General features: G+C 45.4%; 1 protein-coding gene across 1 annotated transcript; it reads left to right on the forward strand.

The window, feature by feature from the left end:
- The first annotated feature begins 1,524 nt into the window (after window positions 1-1,524).
- Window positions 1,525-16,532, forward strand: DLK1 (delta like non-canonical Notch ligand 1). Its single transcript, XM_063147651.1, has 5 exons — window positions 1,525-1,731; window positions 5,267-5,330; window positions 7,621-7,751; window positions 12,060-12,204; window positions 15,432-16,532. The coding sequence occupies exons 1-5, from the start codon at window positions 1,656-1,658 to the stop codon at window positions 16,117-16,119; spliced, it is 1,104 nt and encodes a 367-aa protein (XP_063003721.1). The 5' UTR covers window positions 1,525-1,655; the 3' UTR covers window positions 16,120-16,532.
- Window positions 16,533-17,110: the final 578 nt, after the last annotated feature.

Raw genomic sequence — 17,110 nt, forward strand, 5'->3', positions numbered from 1 at the left:
TCAAAGTATAAAACAAACAGTATAAAAACATGATATAAAATACAATATAAAAGCACAACCAGGATAAAATCAGCAGCAGTGCAGAAATACAAATTTAAAACAGCAAAGTTAAAATTAAATTTGTAGACTGTTAAAATATTGAGAGAATAAAAAGGACTTCACCTGGCATCTGAAAGAATATAGTGTAGGTGCCAGGCGAACCTCCTTAGGGAGCGCATTCCACAACCAGTGTGCCATAGCAGAGAAGGCCCTCCTCCTGGTAGCAACCTGCCTTACTTCCTTTGGCAGGGGCTCACGGAGAAGGACCCCTGAGGATGACCTTAGGGTCCGGGCAGGTACATATGGGAGGATTAATTAAATTAATTAATTAAAATCCCACAACTCCCAGCATTCCCTGGCCAGCATGCCTTGGATTGCACCCTCAATTGAAACCAAGGAACTGAGCCGGTGTGATCCGGAGCTCAGTTTGGTGTCGGGAAGGCCGCTGGGCCAGCACAGAACCTTTGCGAGCCACGTGCTCGCAAAGTGACGGAGCTACACGCCGCCCAGCCCACCGCTGCGGCAGCGGCGCTGACCTCTCTCCGACTGCCCGTGCCAGTCCCCCTTCGGCATGCGCAGGCGCTGCGGGGCTGGCATCTCGCTTACGCCGGGATAGCGCCGCCGCTCGGAGCTGCAGCAGCGCTTGCGCCGCGTGAGCTTTTCGAGGAGGCGGGCCAGAGACGCGCCTTGCGCCCTCCCGCTCGCGTTTTCCCGACGCGTCGCTCTCTGCCGGCGTCTCCAACGCGATCCCTGGGCACGTCGCGCGGCCGGGCTCCAAAGCGGAGCCCAGTGGAGGCTGGTGGCTCAGATTTCGTTGGGGTTACGAACCCATTCTGGGTTTTAGCCAGAACTATACAGGACCTACCCGAAGTGTTGAAGCCGACCCGCCCCCCAAATAAGTTCAACACTTTGGAGAGCTCCCTTAGCGTTCTGACTGGTTCCGAATACAACCACAAATGGATTCACAGCTCTACCGAAATCGGAGCCAGCAGCCTCCGCTGAGCGGAGCCTATTTATGGGAGGCATCAATTCCGGAAGAAGGGAAAGAGTCAAAGTTTCTCTCTTCCTGCCCCGGATCGGATGGGGAGATGTTTTGGGCAGGCTCTGATCCTGCAACAAGTGCATCTCTGTGGGAGGGACGCGTATCTATGTGGCAGGAGGAGGAGGAGAAAAAACGAGAGAAAGCACAACCCACCCCTCCCTGTTTCTCGATGACTTCTATTCCTCTTCTCCAGCGCCGTTGCCCTCTTTCTCTCACGTGCAGACCTCAGGATTCCAGCAGGGGGGCTGCGCGCACGTGAGAACGCACCCGTTCCTTTCTCCGCCCTCCCTCTTCATCGAAATGGAAGAGGTTCGTGCAAGGCGAGGAGGGGCTTCGATTGTCCCTTCTCTGCAGAACGATTCATCCCTCCTCCTGCTGCTGCTGCAGAAAAAGTGAGGGCGGACCCCCCCTCCCTTTTCCTTCCGGGAAAAACACACACACACACACACAATCCAGCGCCTAGCTAGCAGAGTCCGGACACATCCTATTTGGCTGAGGAGACACGTCCCTTCGTTTTTCCTCCCCTTGGGCATGTGAAGTGGGGCATGACCCACCAGCAGGCGTGCTTTGGGGGATGGATTTCCAGACTGTTAAATTTATCTGCTGTTGCTGCTTCTGGCCGCTCGTCGTCGGTCTCCCTCTGGCCCAAGGTAAGATAGAGCGCGCCCCCCCCCCCCCCAATTACCACCACCGATGGGATGCGGTCAACGCATACCCATCCCAGGGCTGCGCCGTCTGCAAACGGCCGCAGACAGCTGACGCGAGCCGAAGCGTGTCTCCTCGGAAGTAAGTCCCACTGATTTTTTATATGACGCTCTCAAATAAGGCTGCGATCCTAGCACCACTTTCCTGGAAATAAGTCCCATCGAACTCAATGGCACTGACTTCTGAGTAGGATTGCGCTCTCAGGTCCATTTAATTCAGTGGAACTGTGCTGACAGTAAGTGTAAACTGGGTTTTCTGTCTTTGGGTGGGAAATGTGAGCCTTTTGATTCTTTGTTCTTTTACTATGCTTTTAGAGCAAGTGTTTGTGATGTTGTTTTTAAAGAGTTTATTCTGTTCTGTTCCCATTCAATCTAAGAAAGTGCATTTACACCATATAGATCCAAGTATTGTTAACAGTGTAATGTATACACAGAGAGAGAGAGAGAGATCTGAATTAACATCATTTTCACTATTTAGTAAATCAGCTGTTACGTCTAACCTCCAACTTTTCATACATATTGTCAACTTTTCTTTGCTTTTTTTAAAAAAGGGTTGGAAGTTGTGAATTAATGTATTAACCGGCAACTCCCAAACAAGTAACAGTTCTAAAGAAATGGCAAACTTTCTCCCAATTTGTGTATTGTTTTTAAACAGAACAAAACTGCCCTGAATATCACTGGTAAGCTTTTCTAGTGGAAGTGTCTTACAATTACAAATAATACATAAATCACAATGCATTGGACTGTTGTCTTCCCTGTGTCCTCTCTCCAGTGCCCCCACCTCGGGGCTGAGTGATTTATTTTCTGCATCTGCTGTAATTTGTTTCTGGTTAACCTGTGGGGAAACATATGTTGAGATTAAGGCTGTCACCAAGTTGTTAAAGTGCAGGCTGAGGATATTCACCTTATGTAAAAATATGAAATATGGGTTAGATACGATTCTTTCTCTTTGAATTATGTTGTGCAAAAATGTTATATATTATGTTTATTTTTTGGACATGATCCAAAAGTTCAGCACTTTTAAAACTCCATTTATTTCAGAGGGAGAGATGTAAGTAAACTCACTTAACTCTGCCATTGAAAACAGCAGGGCTTAAAAATGCTGAACTTTTACTGGATCACAGGCTGCAGCTCCAATACACATGGACTTGGGAGTACGTCCCATTTAACAATTTTCTGAGTAGGAATGAGGACTGTCAATATTCTGCTTTTTTTGTGTGTATGTAAAAACACACATGTAAAGAAAGGAAAGTCTAAAATTGTAACAATTGTTTCTGTTAATGTATATCATTTTACATCTGAATTCACTGTGTTTGTGATCAGCTACAAACATTGGTCTGCAGTAACAGAACATCTATGCCTTGTCCTGTGAATAAATCATCTAGCTTGTGGATAATGATCCAGATTTGTGTGTGGTGCTGCGGTCATACTATTTTGATACAGACAAGATCTGGCGTGACATTTTCCCCTGTCATAAAGCAGAATCCCATGCATATTTACTTAGATCTAGTCCCAGTGAGTTCAATGGGACTGGAACCCAAGTGAGTGTGAAATGCTGTGTATGTCTACACAGATATTAGCCCTGGTGTGTTCACAAGGCCTACTCAAAGCTATGTTAGAACATAAGAAGAGCCAGGGTGGATCTGACCAAGGGTCCATCTTGTCCAGCACTCTGGTTCACACAGTGGCCAACCAGCTGTCAACCAGAAATCCACAAGCAGGACACGGATGCATCAGCACCCTCTGTCCCACGTTCCCCAGCAACTGGTGTATATGGACTTACTGCCTCTGATACTGGAAGTAGCATGTAGTAGCATCCTATGTGCATAGGATTGCAGCCTTTTCTGAGTAAATCTGCACAGGATCTGCACAGCATGTTTTTATCTTCCAGAAAATCAGCAGCATAGTGAGCTTCTGTGAAACTTTGCTTGTCTCAACCAGTTTAAACAAATATTTATTTATTTATTTATTTATTACATTTTTATAACTCCCAATAGCTGAAGCTCTCTAGCTAGGTTCACAAAAATTAAAAAGCATAAAAACAACCAACAATTTTAAAACACACATACAAAATGCAATATAAAAACCACTACCAGAATAAAACCACAGGTGAAACTCCACAGTTGGATACATTCAGTCCTTCTTGGAAACCAAGTTATAGGGCTGGTAAGAGCCCTTTCATTTGTGCAGCTAGCACTTTGATCCTGAATGCACGAGTAAATTCCACTTGAAACCCATGGGACGTATTTCCAAGTGAATGTTTCAAGTAGAATGATATAATCAAGAGTGTCAGTGCGAAGTTGGATGGATTTCGCCACTCATGGATTACATCTTGAAACGACAGGGGGATGTTAATAATTCAGAAGATTCTGGAGACTGCAGTGTCAGTGAGGCGGGAAATCTGCTTCCAGTTTCAGTCGGAACCAGTCACGACTCTAAAGGAGCTACCCGTTCGGACTGAAACCCGGAGCAGATTCACCACCCCACTGACATTGGAGCCACCAGCCTCCACTGGGTTCTACCATCTTTGTTTTCAGCTCTGAGACTTGTTACCAGTTACCTAGGGAGGTTGTGGGCTCTCCCACACTAGAGGCCTTCGAGAGGCAGCTGGACAACCATCTGTCAAGTATGCTGTAGGGTGGATTCCTGCATTGAGCAGGGGGTTGGACTTGATGGCCTTGTAGGCTCCTTCCAACTCTACTATTCTATGATTCTATGGAACTAGCAACAAAGTGTTGCAATGTGGGAGTGCCACTGTTTAGGATTCCAGTCTCAGTTCCACTCCCACTTCCCCACCTCATTCTCATTTCTCCCCCCCTCCCCACAGGCAACATTCTATGGCCACTGAACATGCTCAGTCTTTTGGGGGATGTTTTGGTTTTCCTCCTGCTTTAGGGTATATCTACATTTTTGTTTTAAAACTTGATGTTGTGCGGACTTTATACTGTTAGTTTTACCCTACCCTGTGCCTGCTTACCCTACCCTGTGCCTGTTTGCATTCTCTTCCCCTCCTTATTGTTTTACTATGATCTTATTAGATTGTAAGCCTATGCGGCAGGGTCTTGCTATTTACTGTTTTACTCTGTACAGCACCATGTACATTGATGGTGCTATATAAATTATTATTATTATTAATAATAATAATAATAATAATAATAATACTTTGGCAAGCTTTGGCGTTCCCCAAGCCTGGTGCTACCTCCCCCTTGTGCATGGGGGTGGTACTATTTTGCCTACATATACAATGTCACTCACAGCCTGGACATCAGAAATAAAGAGAATTTCTTTTAAAAGCGTGATTTATATATACGTATTAAAATTATGCATATATATTTTCCAAAAAGCATTGGGTTCCTAATGAAAGGTTAGCATTGGTAATATTATCATTTTGAGCTAAGTTCCTCATTCTGAAACATAATAAGGATGCCGTGTTCCGTAAGTACTTTTGAGATATTATGTTCTGCGAATCTTATTATTTTAGGAGTTGTTTGCAAACCTGGTTGTCATCCAGTGAATGGATTTTGTGAAGATTCAAGTGAATGCAGGTAAATTAACCAACAGCATTTTTGCCAGAGACAGACACATCTTGCTTCAATTAGGCATGCCTTCATTTTTATTTAGTTTTTAACTAATGGGAGCCTCAGAATAATTTGGCTGAAAAGCATGTTCTGTAACAAATGCTTTAATTAGAACTGCATGATCATTTCATCCACACTTCATTTATTATAGTTTTAGCAACAAACATTTAAAAAGCAACATGATATCATATTAGTAAAATAGACTTATTTAGTTACTGTATTTTCATCCTGCCTTCTTTCCTCCTTAAGGAAACTAAGGTGATGTATATAATGCTCCTCCCCTCTATTTTATCCTCACAACAACAACCCTGTGAGGTAGGTTGGGCTGAGAGTTTGCGACTGGTCCAAAGTTACCCAGCGGGCTTCTCTGGCCAAATGCGGGACTAGAACCCAGATCTCCCAACTCCCAGTCCAACACTCTAACCACTACTACACCACACTGGCTCCTGATAGATGACATAAAAGGTTGTCCAGCACAATAAAACAACAATAATTACAGTGATAGATACTTTTTTAAAAATTTGGTTGCTCCGTGTAATATAAGACAGAATGATCTTGAAATACCATTGAAACGTTTGGGGCTTTACCTCCAAGTACGGATGTTGGAGAAATCCATAATGCATTTGAATGAATTCAGATTTCTATGAATCCACCCTGCAGATTCCACAGCAGACCGGCTTTTCCCAAGGCACGTGGATTCCACAGACTTGCAGACCGTTTTTTCCCCCACTTTTGGGGAGGAGTTGTGCTAATGCACATTTACGCAGCTGTGCATCTTCGCTTGTGCGAATCAGCACACGTAGAATAAAATTCTGCTTAATCCCCCCCCCCCCACGATTCCATCAATGAGGAGAAAGTGGAACAAAAGGGCCGTATCAATCCACAAATCACAAACAGAACAGGTTTAACAAAATCTTTACCTCCAAGTAGGTTTACTTATTTGTGGTATTTATATATCACTGAATATATTAGAATCCTCCAGTGGTTCACAATATTAAAATACCTTTAGATCTAATATATAAACACAACATTAAATCATGATATTAAAAGCATGGCATTAAAACAACTGCAGTAACTACTGTTTAAAGAGCAGCAAAATGGAGCAGCTTGATGAGTTGACTTCTAGTCCAGGCAAAATGAGGGTGAAAAGGTACGTTTGAAAGATGCCACATTTTCTGCCTACCAAACTGCATGGGTGAGGGTTTTCCGGAGGATGGGTGCCACTACAGAGAAGGCCCTCTGTCAAGGTTCTTCATGGCAGTGTGGTGTAGTGGCTAAGGTGTTGGACTGGGAGTTGGGAAATCCGGGTTCTAGTCCCCACTTGGCCATGGAAACCCAATAGGTGACTTTGGGCCAGTCACATACTCTCAGCTCAACCTACCTCACAGGATTGTTGTTGTGATGATAACATGGAGAGGAGGAAGATTATGTACGCCGCCTTGGGTTCCTTGGAGGAAAAAAGGTGGGATATAAATGTAATAAATAAATAAATAATGGCAACATTCCTTTAGTTTTTGGAATGAGCACCAAGTATCTGTTTTTGGAATCTCGACCCTTGGTCCAGCGTTGCTTCCCCATCAAATAAAGCAGTTCAATTAATCACTCTTATGTTTGGAAGCTCATCTTAGATAAGAATATGGTAGTGTAAGGCTTATTCCTCGAGATCTACCAGACCTATTTTCCCCATTTTTGTTTTAAACTGTAGCTTGGGCAGTGTAGATTCGCAGGAAATTTTGAAGTTTGAAAAAGTTCGACGCTCAAGCTTTAATAGCAATGAATTTCCTCCGCACCAAACAGGCAGGGCAGCCCCTCTGCCAGCAGGATGACAGGCAGCCTGCTTGGCTAATCAGTGTGACACAAAGGCAGTCCCTGGGCGCAGCTGTGCAGTTAACTGTAGCCGGTAGTGGAGAGGCGGAAGAGGACAGAGGCAGCCAATTAGGGCGCAAGAGGGAGATCACATGACAGGTCACACTGCTTTCAAATTTCAGAGGGGGGTTTCAGTTGAGGCCAATCGAAGCACGTGAGGGAGGGTGGGGCTACGCTGCATGCAGATCTTGGAGGGGGGATTCACTCTGCATGAGCCACATTTGCATTATTCATGAGCCCCTCTGTGGTGTGGGGAGCGAGGGGCAAAAAAGGAGAGCTACTAGCCCCCATGGTGACATGGGCTTGACACTAGTCTATTATGGTTTCCAATTTTTGCAAAAGGTCTCTGTCTGGCTTGTTATCTGATCTGACCTCATCCTTTCTCTTTTAGGTGCCAGCCTGGCTGGCAAGGCCCTTTCTGTGACCAATGCATACCTTTCCCTGGTTGCGTGCACGGAACCTGTGCCAAACCGTGGCAGTGCATGTGTGAAGAAGGATGGATTGGCAGCCTTTGCGACACAGGTTGGCATATCAGTTCTTTTCTGGGTGGAAGAATGCATCCAGCCAAACAGTTACAGCTCCATCTGGTGTTGAAGATCTGCAGTTATTGTAATAGTGCTTCCTGTCTTCTTCTTCTTCGTTGCAATGAAAAGGAGTTATTGCTGTTGAGATGATCAGACACCTGGAGAAACAGATGGTCTAACCTCCCCTTTTTTAAAACTTAGAAGCAGCTGTGGCCACCCCCACCCCCGCAAATTGGTTCAAGGCAATGATGCTGGAGAATTTAAACAGGAGATCTTGTTTAATGCAGATCTCAACATTAAAAGACAAATACAGAAAGCCGCTAAGCCAGTGTGGTGAATCAATTGGATTGGGACAGCAAAGCCAGGGGTGAAGGTGTTTTAAACCTCCCCCATGCTGTTTCCCTGATCTAAAACATGCCCCACCCCCTAGCTGCTATCGGCGCGGTGGAAGGGAAAAGGTATCTATCAGAGTCTTCTGCCTCCACTGCTGGGGCTCATCGAAGGTTTATCAGCAGCCAGGATATCTGCCGTCCTGCTTCCTTCCATATCAGCCTGCCCATAATCTACAGTCTTCCTCTGAGGCCCCGTGTGATGTCCCATGAATAAGAAAGGGTCGGTTAGTGGGCCCATGTCACTGGGGCTTTTCGGTTGCTTCTTCCCCACAAGAGCGATTAGAATTAATCAGGGGTGTAGTGGAGCCATGGGGTCGAAGCGGCAGGACGTTTTGATTGCCAGAGACAATGACATCATCTGCCACCCCCCCCCCCCATCCCCTCTAAGACCTCCATGTTCCCTCTGAGTTAGCTGCAATCTTCACAGTCGGTGAGTGAGAAATGGATTTTCCCAGCAACACATTGTTGTTGTGAGTTATCCCTATTGTAATGCAAAGTATTTGGGGGTGGCTTGGCCTGGAATAGGTAATTAAGTCCCACAGAAGAGCTACAGCATTATTATTATTATTATTATTATTATTGCATCATCATCATTATTATTATTATTATTATTATTATTATTATTATTATCAAAGTGCTGGTATTGACATTTAAAGCCCTAAACGGTTTGGGGCCAGGTTATTTTAAGGAACGCCTCCTCCCATATGTACCTTAAGATCATCTACAGGGGCCCTTCTCCGTGAGCCCCTGCCAAAGGAAGTGAGGCAGGTGGCTACTAGGAGGAGGGCTTTCTCCGCTGTGGCACCCCAGTTGTGGAATGAGCTCCCCAGAGAGGTCCGCCTGGCGCCTACACTGTACTCCTTTCGTCGCCAGCTGAAGACCTTTTTATTCACTCAGTATTTTAACACTTAATTTTAACTTAAATTTAAATTTTACTGTTCTAACTCTGTATTTTAACCTTATATCAATTTTGCTGCGTGGTTTTATCCTGGTTGTGCTTTTTATATTGTATTTTGTATTTGTGTTTTTAACTTGTTGGTTGTTTTATGATGGTTTTAATTTTTGTGAACCGCCCAGAGAGCTTCAGCTATTGGGGGGGTATAAAAACGTAATAAATAAAATAAAATAAAATAAATTAATAATAATATCCTGACTTTCCTCACAAGCACCCCAGGGCGATGGATCATTTTTGGAGACTTTTAGAGCATGATTTTGGGGACTGTTGTAATGGCCCAGCTCCAAGTCACGAGAAGCCATCATGGGTGAATTTCCCTGCAGGGCTTCCCATCATGGTGGCATGGTAGAGGCACGCCATAGCGTCTTGTTATGTACAAACTCGATGAGTTCTAAGTTGTTGGGGTGGTTGACAAGCCACCCGGAACCCATGGCCTGTTTTAGACTTGCAACTGGCTTGTCAATAGCATTTTACAGATGCAGGAAGTGTCTGCCCCACAAGCAATGCCCCCCCCCCCCGGCTCATGTCGCTCATCCCAACTAGCCAGGCTGCAAGAGCCTCTGCTGGTAACCTGCACCCCCAGTGAGTACCTGCCCTTCCTGCCCTCCACGCAGCTGCCATTGGGGTGAAAAGGGGAAATGTGTGATTTCCAGAGGGTACGGAAATTGTGCATTTCACCCCCTCCGTGTTAATGGGTCCATTAGAATGGAGGGGGGAAATGCACACTTTCCAGAGGCTCTGCAAAGTGTGCTTTCCCACCCCTTTGCTTGAATTGGGCCTTAAAAGGCCCTCTTAACACAAGATATGCTTCCATTAAGTGGGCCTTTAAGGCCCTGATTGGAGCAGAACAGGGGAAAATCACTTTCCAGAGCAATTCTCCTGGCATGCTAATGGCTCAACAAAAAGTTAAGGATATATATATATACAATGAAACCATAATGTTTAATATACAAAAATATAAAATAAAAATTAGCAGTGTTATTGCATTAAAAGTGCAATGACATATTGCAGAGACCAATGTGTAGCTAAAACCACGCCATACTTCTAAAGACCATGACCTAGGTGGTTTGGAGAGGCTGAAGCCTGACATATTTTCAAAGGGGAGTGACACCCTATACCACACAATTGTGGGAATTGTAACATTAGCCCCAGTAAATCTTCAGGGAGTACACAGCACTCTGTATTGGCCACTGATGAAGACCCTTTGTCGAAATGCGTTTGGCCTCTTTCTACGTGGTTTTAGCTACACATTGGTTTGTGCAATATATTATTGCACTTTAATATCATTGTTAATTTTTATTTTATATTTTTGTATATTAAACATTATGGTTACATTATGGTTACATATATTCCTTAACTTTTTGTTGAGCATTGTATTCTTGTTTGTTAAGGATTTCACCTTTCCTTGCTCATGCTAATGGTGGCTGCCATTAGTATGACCGGGGGGATTTTGTAGTTTCCAGAGCATCCGGAAAGCGTGCTTTCCCAGAGTGGACTTGCGCCCAAGTGCTTGCGGGCGTTCGTGAGTGTTCAGAAGTGGGTCAGGCGCATGCCAGGCGCATCCGGTTGAGTCCGTGAGCGCCAGACGCAAGGGGATCCGCTGCCCTCGTGGACCCAACCAGATGCTTACAGAAACCCTACTTGTCAACCACCCCACCAACAAACCCTCACCAAGTTTGTGCATAATGATAAGCTATGGTACGTCCCTGCTGTGCCCCAGATATTCAACATGTTGGCTACCATCGTGACAGGAAGGCCTGTGGGGAAATTCTCCTACGCTGCTTTCTTGTTATGTGTGAACCAGTTCAATAAGCCACTGTGGTGTAGTGGCTAAAGTGTTGGACTGGGAGTCAGGAGATCCAGGTTCTAGTCCTCACTCGGTCATGGAAACCCACTGGGTGACTTTGGGCCAGTCACAGACTCTTAGCCCATCCCACCTCACAGGGTTGTTGTTGTGAGGATAACACGGAGAGGAGGAGGATTAGGTACGCCACCTTGGATTCCTTGGAGGAAAAAAGGAGGGATATAAATGCAATAATAAATAAATAAATAGGAAAGGAAAGGAACCTCTCGTGCAAGCACTGAGTCATTACTGACTCTTGGAGGGACGCCAGCTTTCGCTGATGTTTTCTTGGCAGGCCTTATAGCGGGGTCGTTTGCCGTTGCCTTCCCCAGCCATTATTACCTTTCCCCCAGCTAACTGGGTACTCATTTTACCGACCTCGGGAGGATGGAAGGCTGAGTCAACCCGAGCCGGCTGCCTGAAACCAGCTTCCGCTGGGATCGAACTCAGGCCTTGGGGAGAGTTTCAGCTGCAGAAACTGCTGCTTTACCACTATATTTCAAAAATTTCCACTACCCCACTGGAATTAACGTTCAGCTGCTGCTCAGCCCTGTTGTAGCAAAGCAGGTGATCTGAGGCAAATAATCATTTCTCATCCTAACTTTCTTTGCAGAGCTGTTGTAATAATATAAGTGTATATATGAAGATGCCTTGCACAATGATAGAACACAAGTGTTGGATGTAGACGGTCCCAGGTCAACCCTGGACACTAGTGTGTAATTTAGCACATTAGGGAGGGACCGTAGCTCAGTGGTAGAGCAGGGCTTTGCATGGCAAAGGTCCCAGGTTCAATCCCTGCTGTCTCCAGTTGAGAAAGGAGCAGGTGAGATGAAAAACTTCTACATGAGACCCTGGAGAGCCATTATCAAACAGTGCAGGGCTAGGTGGACAATAGGCCGCCTGTAACTCAGCTTCCTGTATTCATTAGCATCTCCAATTAAATGATATAGTAGAAGGTTTAGGAACGAGTGCTCGTTGTGACCTTAAAGAGCCACTCTCAGTCAGCGATGGCAATATTGGGTTAGATGGACTGGTGGTCTGACTTAGTCTATGGAAAAAACTGACATGTGGTCCTAAGAGGAATATGTGTTGTTGTTTTGGTCCTTTTTACTACAGATGTTCATCCCTGCTCTTCCAAACCTTGTACAAATAACTCAACCACTTGCATAGAGACTGGCAACGGCGGATATGTTTGTTTGTGTCCTCAAGGATATACAGGGAAAAGCTGCCATGTGAAAAAGGGCCCCTGTATCGTTAACGGGTAAGCATGGCTAAAGCTTTTCCATTTGTGCTCTGGTTGCCATCTTTTTTGAGGCAAACGCAGGTGTGCAGTACATAGGTGTGCACCAGGGGTGTGCTGGGTGTGCCCAGGCACATCCTAACGTCTTAAACGATAAGCGGCAAGTTAAGGGGGCCATTGAGTAGGGATCCAGACACAGTGGGAACAATCCTCTGCTGCCTTTCAGCTGCTCCACTGCCACCACCACCACCCAACAGCATGCTGTTGCTCCCAGTAGCAGGAGCAAAAAGGAATCACTCTGCTGAGAGCCATGCTTCAAAGAGGCCAGGATGAGGGCCCCCAAAGGCTAAAATTGCCTCGTAAGCCCCTCCTCCAGCCAGTGTCACCACAAAGCCCCACGAACGTTTGGACTTGAGGAGTGTCTCCTCATTCTCCCCCCGCCTCACCTGTAACGGCTCTCCCATGGTCAGGTAAGCCAGACACAGAGTAGGGCATCAGTGTCTACAGTGTTTAATAAATGAATGAATAAACATAATGTCTTTTATGATTGAATATTCAATAAATGTTCACCTTTAAAAAGAATAATAGAATTCCTTCGGTGCACATCCTAATGATGCGTGCTGCACACACCTATGGTGCAGAAACCTCAGGCCTGGGCTTGAGGGGTTCTCCAGAAGACCACGCCCAGTCCTCTGGCCCCACCCACTTTACACCAACCACCAATTGTCTGATGGTTTCTCAGCTTTTATGCAATCCCCTCTGTCGTGTCCCTCCCAAGCCGTCATACTTTCAATGGGAGGCAAATGATGAGGCTTGCTAAGTAATCTACAAAGCTTTTATTAAGCAACAAATGTCTCTTTAACTTGAATAGAGTCTACCTCTTTGTAAGAATGCCCTGAGCAATTACTATGCAAATTAAGCAAGATAATTGTCCATTCAAGAAGAGAGAGAGAGAAGTTCTCAAATGGCCATACTTCAAAAGGCCTGGTGCGGTGGTAGGTTCTGGCGCAATCTCTCCGACTTTCTCACGACCTCTTTACCCGCTGTGCATTTGAGCTTCCGGTGGGTTCTAGCATCAGTTAGTGTTTCAGAACGCTCACCCCCGGAAGCTCCCTCGTTACCTTCTGAGGGGGTAGGATTTGGCCTTGAGAAGATAAGCTCTGGAGTGGGCTGATTCTCAGCTGAGGAATCTCCCATGAGAGCTTCCTCCTCCACTAGTACAGTCTGGCTGGTGTCTGGCGCTGCGTCTTCTAGTTCTGGATCTGATTCTGATTGATTACCTGAAACCGCTTCTCCCAAAACAGGGGTAGTAGGGTTAGACATGACAGCCTCCCCTGCCAATCAAAAATACATAGATGTCTTTCCCAAGACTGGGAGTAACAGCTTTAAGCTGAAATATGTGGCATTTTGGCTCCACCCATTTTCCCTTAGCCCCACCCACCACTGAAATGTGGTCTGCGAAAGCTTATTCGAAATGGGATATGATTGATTGATTTTATTACAATCATAGACCAAATAGTACAAAAGCAGTATAGCATGTCAATAAAATAAAAAATACATAAAAGCATAACCACAATCAAAACAGAGCAATGAAATACTTGCAATACGTAAAAGCCGTGACTCATTCAGAAGAGTCTAGATCTAAAATTAAGTTATTACTATTTAGTAATACCAAATCATCTCAATTTCCATTGATTAATTGCAAACGCACAGAAACGTGCCACTTTTGAAGTGACCTTGTGCTAGATGTTGTTCTTCTGTTCTCCCCAGGAACCATCGTAAAATAGGAGTTATAACTGTATGGCGCGGATCCTGATAGAAAGTACAATGTAGCCAAATGTGCCCTGCTGTTTCTTTCTCCCAATCTACCAAAGGATACCTGTTCCAGATAAGGTTTCCTTCTAAACCTTCCATCCAATAAGCCAGAAGGTAGAACATTGTATCTTGCCAGGGTAAAAGCTATCCTGAATTTAGGGATGTGCAACTCAGGTTGAAAGAGGTTCTGTATCCCTGGTCTAACACTTACAATGTTGGCAGAGACATCTCGGAACATCCGTATTTGTTTATTCACAGGCCTGCCCCATTCACCTCTTAAATGGTAGGTAAGTCTAAGTTTTGCACCAGTAGGAGTGTGTGGTGGGCAAATACACCTTGTATCCCCTGTTCGGTCACTTCAGTCACTTTTCTTCCCAGCCCTTTCAGAGCTAGACTGGGAGAAAAGTACCTTAAAGCAGCAGAGCCTGGGGAAGTAAGTTGGAGTAGGGAAACTGTTCAGCTCCCTCAACCCATTTTATGAAAAAGTAGACACTTCTCCTCTTCTTTTGGAGTGAATGTGGGATGGGGTGCTATGTTTAACACCTTCTGTCTTGAACCGGTCTAACACTCTAACCCCAATAGTTCATAACATGATGCCCTCATTGAGTTAATGAGAGCCAGTGCAGTGTACTTGTTAGAGTGTTGGATTGGGACTCAGGAGATCCGGGTTCTAGTCCCCACGTGGTGACTTTGGGCCAGTCACAGACTCTTAGCCTACCCTACACAACAAGGTTCTTGAGTGGATAAAATGGAGAGGAGGGGGATCATGTAAGCCATTTTGGATTCCTGGCAAGCAGGCAAAACATGGGATATAAATGTAATAAGTAAATAAATAAATATGTGGGGTTAAAATGGGATGGAGTGAACCACACGGAGGGCTCAAGGTAGGACAAGAACTCAGTCTAAATGTGTGGGGGGGGATGACTTTCACTTTATTAATGAAGACGCTTGATCTTCAGTGACTTGGAAGCCCCAGAGTTCAGAAGGATTTACTCTGTAGATTGCATTGGGCCCATTCAGAAGACACCTTAAACCATGGTTTTAACCACATTGGTTAAGCCAGAAAGCTAGGCCATGTTCAGAGATAGGCCATGTTCAGATATAGAAATGTAGTAATGACCCTGTTCAGAAGACACCTTAAACCATGGCTTTAACCATGGTGAATAAGGCTTTTTGCTTTATTCACCATGGTTAAAGCCATGGTTTAAGGTGTCTTCTGAACGGGGTCATTATTACATTTCTGTATCACCCAAAACCAAAGCTAGAGCCATTGGGTAGTATCCAGTGTTAAACCTACTTCCAAGTTGACCAACTGTATATGTTTTAATTTTGTAAAGCTGCCTTGAGGCCCAGCGTTGGGCAACAGGTGGGATACAAATCAATCAATAAATCAATAATAATGGACTCCCCCCCCCTCTTGTGTTGTACTGCAGTTCTCCCTGCCAGAACGGAGGCACCTGTGTGGACAACAACGGTTTTGCCCCCCACGCTTCCTGTCTGTGCCCGCCAGGGTTTACGGGACACTTTTGTGAAATTGATCTCGACGACTGCGAGCCAAACCCCTGCGAACACGGAGGCACATGTGTGGATATCGGCAGGGGCTTCCGCTGCCGTTGCCCTGCCGGCTACAGAGGCGCGTTGTGCGTCAACCATGCTGCGGCGTGTGCCAGCAACCCATGTGAAAATGGCGGGGCGTGTCATGAGCGCCCTGGCAGAGGTTTTAAGTGTGTTTGCAAAGCGTCGTTTCTCGGGGCCACCTGCGCTTCTCCCAACAGAAACGCCAGCGTGGAAGCTCGGCACAGGCAGGATCACCACCTCCACCCGAAGGCTCACCGCAACCCTGTTCACCTGCAAGAACGAGAGATCTTGACCATCAAAGAGACCATTGAAAACAGGCACCCGTTGCTCAGTAAGAGCCAGGTGATCTGCTTCATGGTTCTCGGCTTGCTTACGTGTCTTGTTGTGCTGGGGACCACTGGGATTATATTTTTCTCCAAGTTTGAAATGTGGCTGGCAAATGCCCGATACAGTCAGCTGGTGCGCAAAGAGAGAGATTGCTTTTTGAAGGCGAACGAGGGCCAGAATCTTCCAGTTAATATCATCTTTCCGGAGAAGATCTAACTGTCTAAGGAATAAGGACTTCGTCTCCTATCCAGAACTTTATATTTAGCAATGACACATCGAGCTTGTGTCACTCGCTCTTGGGACCAGTTGATGAAGAAGAAATGGACCGTATTTGTGCCAACCCAGAGAAACTTTCATTACCCCAATATAATTGAATCGTATTGTGTAAACCCATGAAACTTAATTTAGGTTGCAATCCTGTATTTCCTTAACTTGAGAGTAAACACCATTGAACTCAATGAGGCTTCTGCCTGAGTAGGCACATATAGGATTGGACTGCTGATTTATTTTATTTTATTTTTTGAAGTTAGATGAACCTTTGTTAAATGAGAGAATTGTCGTCTTTTTACGCTGTAGCATGTTTGGCCATCGTGATACTTTCCAATGCTTATTTTTAATAAACAGTAATTAAGGGCTATATGGATTGATCCCATTTCAGGAGTGTTTGTAATCCTTTATTGGCCCTGACCTAGGCATTGACTTTGCTCCGGTTCAGACATTTACCAGGCTTATGTTCCAACCCAATTCAAACGGTGAAGGTGCATCTTCCCTTCTGTTCAACCACACCCATAACGACACCAGAAGAGCCAGGCTGGATCAAACCCATGGTCCTGTTTTCTACAGTGGTCAAACTCACAAGCGGAACATGAAGTCCATTGCTCTCTTCTGTAATTGCTCCCTGGAAGCTGGTGTTCAGTGGCACCCAGCCTCCAAACCTAGTAGGTGCAATGGTAGCTCAGTGTGATAGAACCCATGCTTGGCATGCAGAAGGTCTTAAGTTCAATCCCCGGCTTCTCCAGGTAGGGTGAGGAAAGAATCCTGCCTGAAACCCTGGAGAGCCATTGCTGCCAGTCAATGTCGACAATACTGGGCGAGATGGACCAATGGTCTGACTCAGGCCATAGCTAGACAGGGCTTTATCCCAGGGGGATCCCTAGGATCGCCTGTGTGTCCACATGACACATAGGGGATCCTGGGATCAGGGAGG

The sequence above is a fragment of the Elgaria multicarinata genome, chromosome 2, assembly GCF_023053635.1.
Source record: "Elgaria multicarinata webbii isolate HBS135686 ecotype San Diego chromosome 2, rElgMul1.1.pri, whole genome shotgun sequence".
In the NCBI taxonomy this organism is placed as follows: domain Eukaryota; kingdom Metazoa; phylum Chordata; class Lepidosauria; order Squamata; family Anguidae; genus Elgaria; species Elgaria multicarinata.

What these genes read in the sequence shown, in the direction of transcription:
- DLK1 (XM_063147651.1), top strand. Translation starts at nt 1,656, where the DNA reads ATGGATTTCCAGACTGTTAAATTTATCTGCTGTTGCTGCTTCTGGCCG. An exon ending in CGGTCTCCCTCTGGCCCAAG is followed by an intron (nt 1,732 to 5,266) that starts GTAAGATAGAGC and finishes TTATTATTTTAG; the next exon opens with GAGTTGTTTGCAAACCTGGT. An exon ending in GGCCCCTGTATCGTTAACGG is followed by an intron (nt 12,205 to 15,431) that starts GTAAGCATGGCT and finishes GTTGTACTGCAG; the next exon opens with TTCTCCCTGCCAGAACGGAG.